General features: G+C 37.2%; 1 protein-coding gene across 1 annotated transcript in view; it reads right to left on the bottom strand.

Annotated features, from left to right (window-relative positions):
• Positions 1-19,396, bottom strand: part of LOC126458269 (esterase E4-like) — an 84,012-nt gene that overhangs the window by 35,719 nt on the left and 28,897 nt on the right. Inside the window, exons 2-4 of the mRNA XM_050095195.1 lie at positions 17,444-17,581; positions 7,075-7,237; positions 3,148-3,333 (exon numbers count right to left, since the gene is read on the bottom strand). Of these exons, the coding sequence (XP_049951152.1) occupies positions 3,148-3,333; positions 7,075-7,237; positions 17,444-17,581 (487 nt within the window). The remainder of the gene's footprint in view (positions 1-3,147; positions 3,334-7,074; positions 7,238-17,443; positions 17,582-19,396) is intronic.

The raw sequence follows: 19,396 nt of genomic DNA, 5'->3' as shown, positions 1-19,396 counted from the left end.
CAAAGTCCCACTGTCCGGCCACAGAGGAGCATTCCCTCATAACTCAGTACCACCCAGAACTGGAGCAAATGTATTACATCCTCGTCAGGGTTTTGATTACCTCTCATCGCGCCCTGAAATGAGAGATGTCCTGCCCACTATCCTTCCCACCCCTCCCACAATGGTATTCCACCGTCCACCAAACCTACAGAATATACTCCTCCATCCTTACACAACCCCTGCTCCCAAGCCTTTACCTCAAGGCTCATACCCCTATAATAGACCTAGATCCAAGACCTGTCCCACACATCCTCCCACCACCATCTACTCCCATTCAGTCACTAACATCACCTATCCCATCAAATGCAGAGCTACCTGTGAAATTACTCATGTGATCTGCAAGCTAAGCTGCAACTACTGTGCTGCATTATATATAGGCATGGCAACCAACAATCTGTCTGTCCGCATGAATGGCCATCAACACACTGTGGCCAAGAAACAAATGGACCACCCTGTTGCTGAACATGCTGCCATATCTTTCATTTCAGTGTCTGCTTCACAGCCTGTGCCATATGGATCCTTCCCACCAACACCAGCTTTTCTGAACTGCGCAGTTGGGAAATTTCCCTGCAATACATCCTACGTTCCCATAACCCTCCTGGCCTCAACCTTTGTTAGTCACTGTCTTCACCTATACAGCCTGTTTCCTGTTTGCATTCCAGCACTAAACAGCCATCATTCCAGCATTGCACACTGTCTTTTTATTTTATTTCTCTCCATTGCCACTACCTCCCCCCACCCCCAATCACCATCTCTCACCTGCCCTCCGTCTAACCTGCAGCACTACACTCTCTGCCACCTCCACCACAATATAATATCCCTCCCCCTCCCTGTCCCACCTCCTCCATACCCCCACCCAGTCACTACTCCCATCATGCACTGGTGCTGTTGCTCACAGTGTCGTTTCAGTTGCCTGAGACTGCAGTCATGAGTGCGAGTTGCATTTGCATGAGTGTGTCTTCTATTGTTGATGAAGGGCTTAATGACCGAAAGCTTTAATTTTGATAGTCTTTTTGTTGTGCCTATCTGTGACTCTGTATCTCCACTATATGGTGAGTAGAAACTTTCCTTTTCATAATACTGATACTGCTGCTATCTGTTTATGGGCATGTTGCTATCCCATGACTTTTGTCATCTCAATATATTACATACCTCGATAGTCCAAGTTTCTGAGTTTCACATTTGATTCTAAGCTGATACACACAATAATTGTCAAGTTTCCAGAAAATAGTGATTATCTTGAAGTTTCTTAGTTGCAAGTGATGGAGCACACACAAAATGCATTTGCTTCAGATTGTTGAATCTCTTTGTAATCATGTGATATCTGTTTCTCTGTCCACAAAAGTCAGGGCATTGGAAGTTTAAAGAAATGACTGAGTGGATGCAGTGGGCAAAGGGTCTGAAAAGGACGTTCTCTGGGACAATGTGGTGTCCCCTGAGTATTCACTGCACTGCTAAAGCAAACGATCATGCATAAGTATGACTTCAGCTGCCAGAGACTGCAGCCATGTATGTGCGAGTTCCTTTTGTGTCTGTGTGTGTGTGTGTGTGTGTGTGTGTGTGTGTGTGTGTGTGTTGTCTATTCTTAACAAAGGCCTTGTTGGCTGGACACTTACTTGTGACAGTCTTTTTGTTGTGCCTATCTGCGACTCGGCACCTCTGCTATATGGTGAGTAGCAATATTCCTTTTCATAATATTGATCATGCCTTAATTACACAATGGGAAGTCCAGAATGGAATAACAACATTATGGAAAGGATAGAATGCTATTAACGACATAGATAAAGCATTGAGTCACAGACAGGCACAAACAAAAAGAATACTAAAAAGGAAAAAGAATACTAAAAATACTTAAGGGTCACGTATTAATAGGATGATTAGTGGTTACATGCCATGTATTACAAACTGTGTTTGGTGAAGCCAGTGACCCTGTAGTATTAACTTCTTCTGAGTTACTCATGCAGAAGTAAGTATTTTTACAACAACTCTTGAATGGGGCACCATATTTTGACATATGAATTCCCAACAAAAAGTGATGTATGTAGTTTACTTAAATCAGCACACCATAATCTGACAGAGAATATAAGTGTCTAGTTAAACGATGAGAAAGCCATCCACAACTGCTGTGAATATCAACTGAAATGCACATCTGTGACCACACACTTTATTTGTCTGTACATTATACATTTTGGAGAACTATACTTCTGTCATCATATAGATTCACTTAAAATTAACACAACACACATGCTGAGTTTTGTGTGTACAGTTTGGTGGTCACAGGCTGCTTTTCAGAACTGTATTCCTTATAGTGTAGTATTTTTCAGTCTTTTTCTAAATAAGTAGGAGTATGAACAATGCAACTAGTTACAGATATTTGTGCACTTCAATTGCTGTATACAAAGATAGGAATATTTGGTCCGTTTCATGTCGTGGTTCTACGCAAATGTGTGTAAAATATTTTTAATCTTTGAAAAATTTTGTACTATTCTTAAGAGTATCTCCTTTTGTTAACACTGTTATTTATTTTATCATTATTTTCTAATATTTTATTGTTTAATTTACATGTTGTAGGCCTATATATATATATATATATATATATATATATATATAGACACACACACACACACACACACAGATATATATATATATATATATATATATATATATATATATATATATATATATATATATATATATATATATAAAAAAATAGAGGGTAACATTCCACGTAGGAAAAATATATCTAAAAATGAAGATGATGTGACTTACCAAATGAAAGTGCTGGCAGGTCGACAGACACACAAACAAACACAAACATACACAAATAACTAATCAGTTGTCAAAAAGGTACTATTGTAGGAAGAAAAACATGCAGCTGGAAAAGGAATGCAGTTTGTATGCTGATGAAAATAGAGGATACCGGAGAAGACAAGAGATTAGTAAAGTAAATGATTAGTATTAGTAATATAACGAACAGAGAGCATGGAGTAGCAAACATACTACACTCCTTATAGTCTGTAATATTACAGGAGAATGTTCTTGTATTTGGGATCTATAAGGTACACCTTTATGGATGATAATTTTCATTCTAGTATATAACATACAAACCTTTTGTCATGGGTGATAACATATGCAGAAATACGCTAGCTCCTCCAACACTGTAGCCTCCAATTGTTACACTTGAAGGATTTCCACCGAATGAATGAATATTTTTATTTATCCAGCGCAATACTGCTACTTGATCCTTCATTGCATAATTTCCCTCCAAAATACCATCACCAGTGCTTATAAGACCTGCAAAAATATGAATGAAATCCAAGAAAAATTAATGGAAACACATAACACAAATATCAAAATATAAAATTAATATGAATTTTAAAATTATGTTATCTGTACCTGAAAAAGAAGAGCTGTTTCTATTACACACACAGATTTAAAATAACAAAGGCTGAATTTTTTATGTTTGGTTTTTTTGAGTGTTCTTTCACTATGACAAAGGAGCTGATTGGAAATAGGAAAAGATAAAACTTTTATATTCTGGAAGGAGGGATAAATAGCTCAAAATCCTGAAAACCAAAGATCAGGACTACATTTTATTGTTTAGCTGTTCAGTGTTGTGACATTACAAGCCATAAACTTTGTGGTTTCAAATGGTGGGTTTTCCAGGGAGAAATGAAGGGGCTGCTCAGATGCTCAGATACCTGTATGCAGGATGTGACAATGTGTGTCTGAGTTGCTGAGAGAGGTGCATGTGCTGGATGAGTTGTGAATTGATCACATATGTTCACAAAACTTTCAGCATCATCAGAGGAACGTTTTACTTGAACTTCTGCATGCAGTCTATTATTGTACAACTCTTGTGTGAGTACTGAGCACTTAGGCTGATCTATCAGTCACAAACTAATTTTACGTGCAGAATAAATGGTGGGTTTTAACTTAAAAACTTTGTATCAGCCTATGTTATTTGACAGATGTCCTGAACTACAACTGTTTCATCTTTATTGTATTATTGATTGTTGATAAAATTGTCGGACTTTATACAAGGATATATGCTAAAACCTGTAATGTAACAGATCAAGATGTACTACTAAAGAATGCAATACACAACTTTAGTAATCATATTAACCGTTTACTGTGTACACAAATGAGTACTACTACAACTTTTATTTTTCACTAAAGCTGATTACTAATCACAATGTTTTGTATGCATAATCAACCTAACTTTTACTTAATTATGTAAAACATACGATTTTTTCCATAAATGCTGTTACATTCCTAGTATTTTCCTAGGTCCAAATAGACACAAAAATGTGACATGACTCCATATGGTGTAAAGTTATGATACAAATATTAGTAACAATCTGGTAAAAATAATTATATGTTCCATTAAAATCTGTTAATTTATGATTGTTAGAAACACGTGCATTGTGAAATTGAAGCTGATATTTTGTATATACTTAATTACGGCCAGAAAAATGTGTGTTTATATTTTATTAAGTTTGCATTGGTGCATTTCAATAACTCTGCAATCAGTCTGTGTGCTTAAAATTCAGTTAAAATATGACTGACAATAACACTCGTAAATGTTTTTATTGTTAAGAATATACTCTGGTGGCTGCAACCACCAAACCACTGCAGTTGTAGTTCTCATGAGTGCATGAATTTATGTCAGTAATCATATGCCAAAGTTTTGTGAAAATTCAACCAAGGGAGTGCAAACATCTTTAAATGGAGTATGTAATTAGATTCACTGTATACATGTTTGAACCTCATCAAATAAAACAACTCAATAAAATTGAATGCTCCACAACACACTAAAACCTCCAACCTAAGAGTTATGTTGGAGTGTAGACAACTCACAAAGTTTTAAAATGTATACTACACTCAATCCATCATGAATTAAAATTACTGCAGCCCTCTCACTGGAATATAATATATACTCAGTTAAAATGTGGTGTATTGAAAACTCCAGGTGGATTCTCTCACCTGGAGTAGAAATCCCTGGTAAGATGACAATGAGCTGCACAGAGGTAGTTCAATGTCACTCCAGCCTGTCTCTGTGACTGTAGCTTAATTTACACCACTTAAAGCCACTCTTCATCTCAATGTGTTACAACCCTCTGACAAAACAGTAAAGAAACAACTCATAGGACACTGCATATTTTTCTGCATTGTGTCCCTGGTGAGCTGCTATTTCAGCTTCCTCTTATCTCTGGATTCTGACTTGCCATGTTGGTGTCCAGCAGAATACTGACTAGTCAAGCAGTTGGAAATGGGATCCATGAATATGTGAATAGTTTTCTTGATACAAATGTGTCTGTTTTTGCCCTTATCTTAACTGTTCATGGGTCCCTCTCAACATGGCATTTGACTGATCTGCCCTCCATCATTAACATTCCCCAATCTATACCTCTCTCCTACCGAGGAGGAACTAATTAGTAACAGAAGATATGATGGTCTCATCACTTTTACATGCATATGTATCTGTTGGCACAACTAAACTTGTTGTCTCCTGAAGATGAGTACTGCACAGTAATTCAACATTACTTTGTTTCAAGTAAAGGTCATGATGGAGTAACTTGATCAAATGAGAACAAATGGAATTGAGCAACTATTCTAGAGTTGCTATGCATACTACGAGGGTCACTCCAAAAGAAATGCACACTATTTATGTAAAAATACAGTTTTCATTCTGCATGTGTGAAAGTTTTACAGTGTGTAGATACAACCTTCCCGCTTGTTTTCAAATTTAGTTCAACCTGTTCCCGTGAGTGGCGTCGTCACAGAAGCAATGTGCTGTCATAGAATTCCTGTGCTGTGAAAACGAGACAGTGGGAAATATCCACAAGAAGTTGAAAAAGGCATAGGGAGATGCTGCTGTCGATCGCAGTACAGTTAGTCGGTGGGCAAGCAGATTACATGATGAAAGCGGGCACGGCAATATTGAGGATTGTTCTCACAGCAGCAGGCCTTGTACTGCACACACTCCAGACAATCTGCAGACAGTTAACAAATTGGTGACTGCTGACAGACACATCACAGTAAACAAACTGTCATGCTACATTGGGATAGGGGAAGGAAGTGTTTGCAGAATACTGAAAGTGTTGGCGTTAAAAAAGGTTTGTGCCAGGTGGGTTCCCAGGATGTTGACAGTGGCTCACAAAGAAACAAGAAAAATGGTATGCAGGGAACTTTTGGAACAGTACGAGAATGGTGGAGATGAATTTCTTGGAAGAATTGTGACAGGTGATGAAACATGGCACCATCATTTTTCACCAGAGATGAAGAGGCAATCAATGGAGTGGCATGCAAACTCACCCAAGAGAAAAAAATTCAAAATCACACCTTCTGCTGGAAAAGTTATGGCTACAGTGTTTTTCGATTCCGAAGGACTCTTGCTTGTGGACATCATGCCAAGTGGAACCACCATAAATTCTGATGCATATGTGACGACACTGAAGAAACTTCAAGCTCGCATGAGTCGTGTTTAACCACATTGGCAAAAGCTGGATGTTTTGCTGTTGCACAACAATGCATGGCCACATGTCAGTCAAAAAACCATGGAAGCGATCACAAAACCCAGATGGGCAACACAAACACCCGCCTTACAGTCCTGACCTGGTTCCATGTGACTATCATCTCTTTGGGAAACTGAAAGACTCTCTTCATGGAGCAAGGTTTGATGATGATGACTCCCTTGTGCACACTGCCAAACAATGGCTCCAACAGGTTGGTCCAGAATTTTACTGTGCGCTGGTTCCAAGATGGCGTAAGGCAGTTGAGAGGGATGGAAATTATGTGGAGAAAAGAAAATATTGTTCCTAAATGATGTATCTACACACTGTAAAACTTTCAAAAATGTAGAATAAAAGATGGATTTAAAAAAAATAGTGTGTATTTCTTTTGGAGTGACCCTCGTAAAATGTCATGATGTAGATCTTATTCTCTACCATATTATTACTCTTTGTTTCTTATCCAGAGTTTGTTCATTAACTTATTGTGCTACAGTATGTTTCAGTTATAAAAGAAACTTACCTAAAGCACCAAGTCTATAATTTGCTGTAACTAGCACAATATCCTGATCCATAAAGTATTGTGGTCCAAGGAAACTGCTAATGGCAGTAAACTGGTACCATCCACCAGGATGAATAAAGAACAGAACAGGCCTGTTTGGATGTTTGTGCCCTTTTTGAGGCAGCTGAAAAAGAAGTCATTTAGCATGTATTTCTAAATATTTCAATGATCTGAAAATTGAATATGTCAGTTTCATGTGCATTGTCATTGTTGTTCCAGCTTTGGAGTATAATCACACTTTTATATTTTGTTTCGAATTAAGAATGATTTGTCTATTCGTCTTATATTCATTTATTCATTCATCCTGTTCTGCATATCACACATGAAGCATAACCTTCTGGTATCTGGAAGAAGTCATTAAAATGAAAGGTAATACATTGTAAAGAGGAATCTGCTTACTGCTTTGTAGCTGCAGTTATCTGCTACTGCTGGTATGGTAGTTAAAGGAGGGCCATATATCATATGTACAAACAGTGTAGTACATCACTTTATATTATTATATACTTTGATTGTGCTAATCATGTAGTGTCACCAAACAACTACTGCAATTATACATTAATTATGTTACCCCTGACTGGTTCTGTATCATATGTACAAACAAGTTATTAACAATGATTTACTAGCCCTATAAAATAAATAAATAAGAGAGTACAGGGTAACTGTGAAGGATACCAGTCATACTGTGTGACTACTGTAAATGCCCGTTTACAATGAGCTTTGTTAATTGCCATGCTGCTAGCAAAAGTTTAATCCACCTTGTCAGGCAGTTATTCAAAGAAGTATTCCAAACTAATATGAACACAGCGTTAATGAGTAAAAGTTTTGAGAATGAGTCCTTTGTTCTGTAGGGGAGTATGCTGTTATGGAAATTTGCTGACAGATTAAATATGTGCTGGAACTGGGACTTGAACTCAGAATCTTGTCTTTTGTATGCTATGTCCACAAGAGATACAGTGCCATGGTTAACTCACAGCCAAGCACACAGTTTTAATCTTCCAGGAAGTTTCAAGTAGAATTGCTCATAACATAAATAAGATGAACTAAAACAGTGACATTTTAATATTCAGTTTTTATTAATGCCAATTCTCAACACAGGTACTTCTCATATCCAAAGAGAATACATAAAAATTTGATCTGTGACCACTAAACCAAACTCAAAATCTATTTTAAAAATGTAAATGAATACAAACAGCCTTTCTTTGACTGTTTTAGCTGAAAACATTTACTGAGATCTGAAACAATGAGCAAAATCAGAGTAAGAAATGGAGAGACAGTAAGGAAAATGGGAGAAGTAGTATTGTAAAGATGTGGATCAGTTTCTGTGAAACTCAACAGCTACAGTAAAATCTATGGGAGAAACATATCAACCATTGAAATAGAAACTGGTGCAAGACAGTGAAACAGTTTACCTGCTTTACTTTGTAACTGTGTGCTAGATAAAATCGCTATAATGCAAAGTTCAGAACCAGTAAATAACAAAATTAATCTTATCATTCTAAGACGAAAGCCATTAGTAAATAACAAAATTAATCTGATCATTCTAAGAAGAAAACCAAATGGCAGTAAAGTAACTGTCTGGCTTGTGAAGCATGGTGTATAATGCCTAGCACACCACCGTGAACTTCATTAGTGATCTATGCCATTCACATAATATTTGAAAGTACTATCTTCTCCATGACTATTTGCATGTCTTGTATCAGACATTGAATTCTGCATATTATTTTTCATACTACTCAGATTCCAGGTAACTAGTATTTGAATTAATGTATACATTATATGAAAGCATTTAAAAAAGTCAATAGTGATCATTTGGGGGTCATACTAGAGCTCATACAAATGAAAAATAGCTTGTGCAGACATTTATAAATAGTCATTTCTGGAATGAAATATGTTAATAAGGAAAATGATTTAAATGTATTGCAAGGGTTCAGTACATCCACAATACTTTAAGTTTTAGATTATCGTAAGTTGAAAGATTCTCAGTTTGGCAGTGTACAACAGTGTTATCTAGATCAAAAGTTACTTGTTTTTCAACACCTCTACTTTTAGACCAATGAAGTCTGTAAAACATTTTTGCAGGAAGTAGATTCCACTACTGAGTTGCAAATCTGGAAATTCTCCAAAATAACCATTTGTGCCTCTTCATGCAATTCAAATTTCTTTATTCATAGCAATAGATGAAAGTTACAGACTATCATAAAGCAATGAATGGGAACATGTTACAAAAATGTGCACTAAAAATCCTGATAACACTACTTTGTGAGTAGGAGCATGATCCTCAAATGGTTCAAATGGATCTGAGCACTATGGGACTTAACATTTGAGGTCATCAGTCCCATAGACTTAGAACTACTTAAACCTAACTAACCTAAGGACATCACACACATCCATGCTTGAGGCAGGATTCGAGCCTGCGACCGTAGCAGCAGCGCGGTTCCGGACTGAAGTGCCTAGAACCGCTCGGCTACACCAGCCGGCTACCATTGTCAAACATAGGCCTTAATTCGAGGAAGAAATTTCTGAGAGTGTACGTTTGGAGCACAGCATTGTATGGTAGTGAATCATTCACTGTGGGAAAGCCGTAACAAAAGACAATCAATTTGTTTGAGATGTTGAGCTACAGAAGTGTGTTGAAAACTAGGAGCTGATAAGATAAGGAATGAGGAGTTTCTCCGTAGAATTGGTGAGGATAAGATGTATGTGGCCATCTTCTATGACCATTTCAGAAAACTCATTCACTTTTGGCATAAGCATATTCAGTTGTCTGGTGATTATGGGGAAAAGTGAACATTGCCAATTAATTAGCACAATCTAACAATAATTATATCTGCAATTCATTTGTTGAAATATATCCTCCAAAAACCTCATGTTACAAAGATGGGGAAATTACTTTGCATTCCACGCTCATAACTTCGATAGATGCACAGTATGTTCTTAGAAGGAGTAGGTTCTGTAATTGAAATAGGATGATTCAATTTTGTTGATGGCACACATTGCAGAAATGTAAAACAAGAAATAAGAAGAAAGATCATGACAAAATTTTCAAAACCGAGACAGTATGAAAATGTGGTATGGATTCTAACAAAGAAGAAAGAAAAAAGAAATTTACAGACAACAGAATTGAAATTTTAAGAATTGGTACACAAGAATGACATGAAAAGGAATGCAAAAAGAATAACAAAATTACAGATTTAAAGTATAAGCTTATAAGTATACAGTCACAATATTATGAGAAGGTAAGTTGCTACTCACCATATAGCGGAGATGCTGAGTCGCAGATAGGCAGAAAAAAAAGACTCTCACAGTTAAAGCTTTCGGCTATTGGCCTACATCAACAATAGACACACGCATGCAGGTGCACACACACACACACACACACACACACACACACAAAAATGCAAACGCAACTCACACACACGACTACAGCCTCGGGCAACTGAAACCACACTGCAGTCGTGTGTGAGTGGCATTCGCATGAGAGAGAGAGAGAGAGAGAGAGAGAGAGAGAGAGAGAGAGAGAGAGATTATGTATGGTATGTATGCGCGTGTGTGTGTGTGTGTGTGTGTGTGTGTGTGTGTGTGTGTGTGTGTGTGTGTGTGTGTGAGTGTGAGCATGCGTGCACGCGTTTGTGTGTGTCTGGGACTCAGCGTCTCTGCTACATGGTGAGTAGCAACTTTCCTTTTCATAATATTGTTACGTTCCACCCTGGATTCTCCATTGTTTCATTGTTTAAGTATACAGTCACTCACACACACACCATTTTTCATAAATCCCACCACAAAGGAGAGCCTTCAAGGTTATGGAATGAGTAAAACTACACATGAATTGAATGAAGAACTGATTGCACACCACTGTTGCAGCATACACAAATGCTATTCTTACTTATGGTTATGAGAATTAATCCTAAACTATTTTATTAGTCTATAAATATTACATGAAAATCAATTACTTTGAAAAAAGCCACTGCTGTTCCTCTTACACTCTTACGATGTTTTTTATTTAATACTTCACACTAAGCTTCTACATGGCTTTATACAGTACACTATTAGATGTCTATATTCTGGTTAAGTCAAAAACTGTTAAATATGAACATAGATATTACATGGAACTTACACCTCTCATGAGTAAAATACTGTCTTATTTACAGAAAGTGTGGTTTTTTTATTTAGTTTTGAGTGTTCAAGCATTCAAATAGTTTTGAACCCCAACATGAAACTTCATTCTGAAGTTTAGACAAGGATGCATACTCTAGATGGAAATTATTTTTGCTTTTTCTACTGCATAAAAATAAAATTATATAAAATGTCTACTGTATAAAACACATACCAAGAAAATATTCTAATATTTTGCTTGTGAATGTTACAGTTCATTTTAAATTCACTCATTCTTAGTATTATATGAAGCAGGTGTTGAGATCAGTCAATATCACATGATCTCCTTGAGCAGTGCATATATCGGCTCAGGTAGTAATATTTCATTTCTGAGTAATGTTGTTAAGTACCCAAGTGCAACAGCCTGACAGTCTCCCTCCAGCTCAGTCTCCAGTGTTGGATGAGGCTACACATCAAACACCATTTAGTACCTTGTAACTGACATGGCTGCTTTACTTTTTGCTTTGGAGATGCTTTTTGGTCATTATCTTTTTCTGATGACAATTTGTGATTTGTACTGCTTTCTAATTCAGGTATTATTGCCTTTAGCAAATCAATACATCACTCTGAATACTGCATGTGGTAGGCACTGAAATGCAGCACACCAGGATAGCTTCACTCACTATAATCACACTCCATAAATAAACATATTTTTTTCCTTTTTTTGTTTTCTACATGTAGACCCACAGTGAATATACAAAATCTCCCAATTCTTACAGCTGTATTTTTCAAAACTTTATTATTTAGTGTAAAATTTACAGTCTGCTGGTTACAGTAGTGCAAATATTTCATGTAGAAACACTGTACTGAGCTAATGAGTTTATGTATTCTGTACAGAAATGTAATAACTTTATATTTCAACATTTTGTAATATCTGTCCTCCAGGCATCTTTAAACAGGCATCATAGTGTACAGTGCCATAGTCAGTCTGAAGCTGGCAGTCAAGAAGTAGAAACACTATGTGATATTTCATGTTAGTCACTATTATCTCCACGTCAGTTGGAGATGAGCCTTCAAACAATGGACATACCATGTCAGTCAGTGCACAGCAGTAAGCATGTGAAGTTCTGTATCAATCAGCACACAGTATTTTCAAGTGATCTCCAGGTATAATTATTGATTATTGGCACCTGATGTAAAGCTGGGTTTGTCACAGGCATGAATTACTTGCATATGCAACCCCCGTCAGTAGCATTACATGCAAGTCGAAATTTCCACACGTGGAAACTGGTAACACTGCTTACGCGACTTTCAAAATGATGCTTGGTGAAGTTATCTGTACCGCAGTTAATATGTTTGCACAACTTTTTGCTGAACAGCTGGTAGTGATGTTGACTGAGGAAAAAAAAAAACACACCCATCAATGTTGTGTGTGGAAATTATAGGTATCTTGAAAGAATTCTTTGGGCACATTCAATACACTAAAAATGGATATATCTGCCAAGAATGAAGGTAAATTCAAAAATAATTTTTAAATGGGTAACTTATATTCTGAATTCATTATGTTTTTGGGTGTGGTCCGCCTATAGCAAAACACATGTCTGAGACAACTAACAAAATTATGTTTTGCTAAAGGCAGACCCCACCCAAAAACATATGTTATTGTTAAAGCAAACACAGACAAAAGAGCTTCAACTTCAAGATGATTATTCTGAATTCCTTTTGAGAGCCATGTGTTTCACTCTATATGAAAGTCTAATACACCTATGTGAGATACTTTTTGTTTTTAGAGTTAAGACTCGGATCTGATAGGACACAAGTGCTGTAAATATGATGTTTCCTCTCCCTGTTACAGTACCCGAGTGAAATTTGTGACTGGATTGTGGACTTTTTGGTAGGGAGGACACAGAAAGTTCTCTTGGATGTAGAGTCATTGTCAGATGTAGAAGTAACTTTGTGTGTGCCCGAGGGAAGTGTGTTGGAACCCTTGCTGTTCATGTTGTATATAAATGACCTTGCAGATAATATTAATAGTAAACTCAGGCCTTTTGCAGATGATGCAGTTATCTATAATGAAGTACTTTCTGAAGGAAACTGCATAAATATTCAATCCAATCTTGATAAGATTTCAACAGGGTGGAGAGACTTGCAACTTGCTCTGAATGTTCAGAAATGTAAAATTGTGCACTTCATAAAACAAAACAAAAGTCGTATCCTATGACTATAATATCAATGACTCACTGGGTATAAATACTTTGTAGTGGGACAGGTGCTAGATAGGTCTAACAGGGGATATTGAACATATGCAGAGAAGGGCAGCATGAATGGTCACAGGTTTGTTTAATCCATGGGAGAGAGTCACAGAGATACTGAAGGAATTGAAATGGCAAACTCTTGAAGATGGATGTAAACTATCCCACAAAAGTCTATTGACAAAGTTTCAAGCACCATCTTTAAATGATTACTCTAGTGAATACTACAATCCCCTATGTATTGCTCACACAGGAGACTTGAGGATAAGATTAGAATAATTACTGCATACACAGAGCCATTCAAATGATAATTCTTCCTGCACTCCATACTGAATGGAACAGGAAGAAACCATAACTGGTACAATGGGATGTACCCTCTGCCATGTACCTCATGGTGGTTTGCAAGTATAGATGTAGATGTAGATAATTTCTTACTGTACAAAATACTTTTTTTGAGCTTAGCTACATTAGTACACAAGATTATGACTTTAGGACAGTACTGAATGAAATTTTGCCAACAATCATGCATACAGGTCAACGTAATAAGAGAGATTTCTCAATGCAAATCAGATAGAATTTGTTTTTTTTTATTAATTTATCCATCATATGCCGTCTGCCTCCATAGCTGAGCAGCCAGGGTGGGTGATTGCCATGCCGAGAACCTGGTTTTTAATTGCCAGTAGAGGTCAAGTGAGGAGCTACTTGACTGATTAGTAATGCCTAAAAGGTCAAGAAACCTGACAGTGACTGGGAGAGTTGTGTGCTGACTATGTGCCCTTCCATACTGCATTCAGTGACGCCGTTGGCAAAGGATGACATGGTAGTTGGTCAGGTCTGAATGGTCCATCTAGGGCCTGAATGCTGAACTTTATCTTACTTTTACCTTATCCACATGCTGGTGGCACCTCAATTTTTTATCTGTCTAGATAACTAAAAAATTTATCAGTCTTTATTTATCATACCAGTAAGACATTTTATTTGTTTGTAACTGCACATTATGAGTTTTTCCTCTGACAATACTCAACAGTACCAGTTTCTTTACCCCCTGTGCCCTGCTCATCATTGTTGATGTTGCTTCCCTCAACACTACAGTTTGGTGACAAGAAATTGACTCATTTTAGTGGTGTGAAGCAAAGAAAGCAGGCACTAGTTGGAAGTGCTGCCTATGTTTCTGCCTGTGTCATCATTGCTTTCATGCAAGCACAAAAACAAGTAATGGTACTAGAAACATGATAAGGGGGCAGTAATACATTAAACTTAGCTTTCGTCTCCTTTTGTCAGTCCTAATATGGAGGCAGGTGGACATCCTGCAATTCTCGATAGCCTCCTAACACTGGCCAAAGGGTAACATTACCGATGCCCATGGCTTTTCTACTACTGAACAAAACCTTTCCCAACACCTGATTGACTTTCAACCTAAAGTCTCCTTCCTGGTCACCATGATCAGCTATATCCTCACCCACAATTACTTCTCCTGCAAAAGCATCACATACAAACAAATCCACAGTGCAGCACTGAACATCCGCATGGTGCTATCCTATGTCAACCTATTCATGATTAATCGAATGGAATCCTTCCTAACCACTCACATCCATTATCTCTCACCTGGTTCATAGTCACTGATGATATCTTCATGCTATGAACCAAGGGTGAGGACACTATCCACATTCACCCAGAATGTCAACATCTTCTCTACTGTTCATTTTACCTGATCCTCCTAATCCAACAAGCTACCATCTTTCATGCTGAACTTCCCGTGCACTGGAGGATGGCTACATCAGTGCATCTCTTCACATCAAACCTATCAATTGTCATCGGTATGTCCAAACCTGTCAGTTACCATCAAAACCTCCACTTTGACAGCTTTCCCTGAAAGAATTTTGTTACCGTCGTTTTCAAATGTAATGTCACATAAAATGCCAACTGAGTAAATGTTGAATCTTCCTGGAAGATTAAAATAGTGTGCCAGACTGAGACTCAAACTCAGAACCTTTACCTTTTGCAGGCAAGTGCTCTACGAACTGAGCTACCCAGGCATGATTCATGAGCCGTCATCACTGCTTTACTTCGACCAGTACCTTGTCTCCTAGGAGTTAGGAGATGAGGTACTAGAGGAAATAAAGCTGTGAGGATGGGTCATGAGTTGTGCTTGCGTAGCACAGTTGGTAGAGCACTTGCCCATGAGATGCAAAGGTCCTAAGTTTGAGTCTTGGTCCAGCACAGAGTTTTAATCTGGCAATGAGTTTCATGTCAGTACACACTCCTCTGCAGAGAGAAAATTTCATTCTGGGTAAATGTTCATATTCAGTTTTACCAGAACTTAGATTGTGAGATTATATTTTGCTTTCTCTGAAGAGAATCTGTTACAGAAGCCGAAATGAGTAGTAAAAAGGTTTTGTCAGAGAACTGGGCAATATTCTATTCTCATATACTTTCTCAAAAAGTTCCAAGTTGCGGGAAGAAGGAGATGAATTTATAGCTAGAGATCACTTGCTGATCTCAACTCTTATAAATGTCCATTACAACTGGATATTTCAGTCTTTCATGAAAGGCATATTGACTCATCAATCGATTACAAAGTACAGTCAATTTTAGTGATTTCAATACATTGGCTGAAATGTCACCATAGCAAGAGGAGTTTCTGCTTTTCAATGGTTTAATCATTTCTCTGATCTCTCTAACAGTTAATCTAGAAAATCCAATTTTTACTGGTGGAAATTACACATTGTTCTGTACAACAAAACAGATAAATTGTTTACATACATTGGTTTACTTTCATCTTGTACAAAAAGTTTTGTGATAACAAAGGAGAATATGAAAACGAAATCCATCAATATGAAGTAGAAGTCTAAACATGCCAGACAGTGTAGTAAATACTGGGGTAATACGGGAGAAAGAAAGAGAAAAAACGAAATAAGATGATGATGATGATGGAGACCATTCTCACAGAACTATGCAAGTGAGAATTTTCCCTCTAGCACATCATTCTGTATTACCAGTGTGTTAGTCCCTCTCATATACCCTATGTCCATTACTACTCTCCTAGCATATACCCTATGTCCATTACTACTCTCCTGGCCCAGATCAACATTTATTTCTGTACTTACCAGTCTCTTCTTAATTTTATTTAATCTTGATTAATCTATTTTCTTCATGTTGCTCTCCATTTCTTCGTTTGTTCTATGCCAATGTTTTCTTCTTATGAAAACACAGTTGCTGACTTCACTTGCTTTTGGCCTTATTCTGTATTCTATACAGTGCCTCATTCCTCTCCCTGTTCCCAAATCTTTACCAAATCCATTATGACTTCTACCTTTCCTCCATACATGTTGCCTTCCCATAATTCTCAGCCTTGATCATGCCATACACTAGTTACACGTAGTGTACATGTGTTTTTGTTTATCTGAACTTCTCTTTGCTCCAATAAAGAAAGTTTTACATGTCAATAGTAATTTTTGGTTACTGAGTACAGACTTCCTGATCATTACTTAGGTACTTTAAAAATGGACATAAATACTCTCGACCACAAAAACATTTATTTTGATGGTAACCAGTCTGTGTCAGTTTTTGACCATCCTCAGACCCTCATAATATGATAGTTGGTGGTGGCAGTGAATGGAGTGGGTGTTGTAACTCCAAGAGCGATCATGAAGTTACAACATCTGCTCCATTCATCACCACTGTCTACCATCATGTTATGAGGGTCTGAGGATGGTGAAAAGCTGACACAAAGCAGTTACCATCAAAATAAATCTTTTTGTAGTCAAGACTGTTTATGACTATTTCTAAAGTACTTTTTGCCACACCACTGTTCTCCATGAGAAATGTTCTAAAAAATTTCTTATTATTTAATTACATCCAGAACTCTCCATTACTACAGTAATAAAATATCTTGGTTTATGATGTTAATTTGTGGTGTACCTTGCATTACTTTTTCAAAATATGTTTACTTCTAACACGTAGAATAATCATGTAATACATCATACCTGTGTTGTGTAGACATTTAAGAATAAACAATCTTCAGATGAGGGCCTGATGATTGAGTTAGGAACTGGCTGCAGACAAGCATATCCATCTTCTGTTGCATTAACTATGCCCTCCCATGGTTCTAATGGTTGAGGAGCCTATGACAGAGCAAAAATTAAGATGAAGTAACCATTCATAATTACTAATTCTAAGGCTTGCTTTAGAAACAGAAGACAGAAAATGCCCTCCAACCATCAATATGATGTTGGGTATGAAACAGCTAGCAAAGATGGAAGTCAACAATGCTAAGCAGCTTGAGACAGGTAAAAGAGTTACAAATTACTGCATAAAGCAATAAAGGATCTTTCAGTGCACACAGTCTTCATGATCTAAATTAGAAAAAGGGAGATTGAAAAGCTATACTCCAGTTAAAATTACCACTTTGTGACAGACAGATTGAAGATTGAAGTGGTGGTGGTGTTGGTGGGGGAGGGGGGGGGGGGGGGGGAATACTGCTGGCATGCAATGCAGCCAACCCAAAACAAGACACTGTGTGTTCCTACAAAACAGACAACACAGTGAGTACATGGTGCTCATGAAAGAACTACAATTGGATGTCAGCTGACCTCTACCACTTGACTCACTGAAATGCCAATTCACAAAGAAATTTAAATGTAGTGCAGCTCACAAAAGGTGAAACAGAAAGTGACTAAATGGACACTCAGATAGGCTGAAACAGGACAGCGGCCATGACAAAATGCAAGAAGGCAGAGATTAATGGACATTGAAGTCAGGTGAATGCAGAACATCCAATACACACAAGCAGGTGAAAAAATAATAAAATATAATAATTCCAGGGGGCTGAACTGCCACATTATATGCAAAAGAAATTTATAATTTCTAAGCATAGAGATAATGAAAAGAAAATTGGAAAAAATTAATTCTGGGGATCTACAATCTGTTCAGACTATATGTTGTGCACATTATGCTATGCAATAAGAGAAGAAGTACATTTTGAACAGTCGAGGATAATAAAATGACAACTGTGCTATCAGTAAAGATTCAGAAACTGAAATGCAAAGCCATCCAGCCTTTGAGCTGTAATCGATATTAGTGATGAACAGAATGTTTTTAATGTTTGGAAACTTAAAAAAGTGATCCTGTGATCTTTTGGAACTAAAGAAGTTGTGCGTCCTCCCTCTCCCAAACCTTCCCCAATTTGCATCTAGCTTTCTGCAGTTTTTTCTACGCTGGTTTAGAATATTTTGTAGTTTTGTAAGTAGGTTTAATACAGATGATGAGCAATGAAACAGACTGTCCAGTGAGATTTTATACAAGAAAGTCATTTAGCTCATTGATTAGGAAAGAAGTCGAGATATTGGCTGTGTCTGGGTGCGTCAGAGCTTTCATTCACACTAGAGAAACCTGATACATTAGCAAGGTCTTACTTACATTGATCTTACACCAGAAGCTTCAGCAATGGCAGAACACATGAGTTCAGTATGTTATGATGTCTATTATAAAAGGCAGTTGTCTGTTTACTCTTTCAATATTTACCAGCTTTCAAATGCAACTTAAGCGTTTTACACATAAAATGAAGATATTGGAAGAAAAGGGGCCAATGAAGTTGCTTCCTTTTTAAATCACTTTGTGACAGAATTATTGGATAAAAAAGTTAAACATTTTGAAGCTTTTTGTGATTTGTGCTGAGCCCAGAACAAGAATTACACTGTTCTGAGTGAACTGAAACTTTTGGAGACAGTGAAAGTAATTTTCCTTTTTAGAGGGCACACTTTTATGGACTGTGGTACGAATATAGGACTGATTAACGCAATAACAGTAGCAGAAATTCCAGTGGACTGGGTGCAGGAAATGGTTAAGGCTTGATGTTAAACCTAAGCTTTTTGATGTTGTGGTGGCCAGTCAGTGGGTGTCATTCTTGGGAAAGCAATATTTGAAGAAATGCCCATAGC

Source organism: Schistocerca serialis, chromosome 2 (assembly GCF_023864345.2).
Source record: "Schistocerca serialis cubense isolate TAMUIC-IGC-003099 chromosome 2, iqSchSeri2.2, whole genome shotgun sequence".
In the NCBI taxonomy this organism is placed as follows: Eukaryota; Metazoa; Arthropoda; class Insecta; order Orthoptera; family Acrididae; genus Schistocerca; species Schistocerca serialis.
The sequence above is the reverse complement of the archived record's forward strand: the minus strand, read 5'-3'. Positions and strand labels throughout refer to the sequence as shown.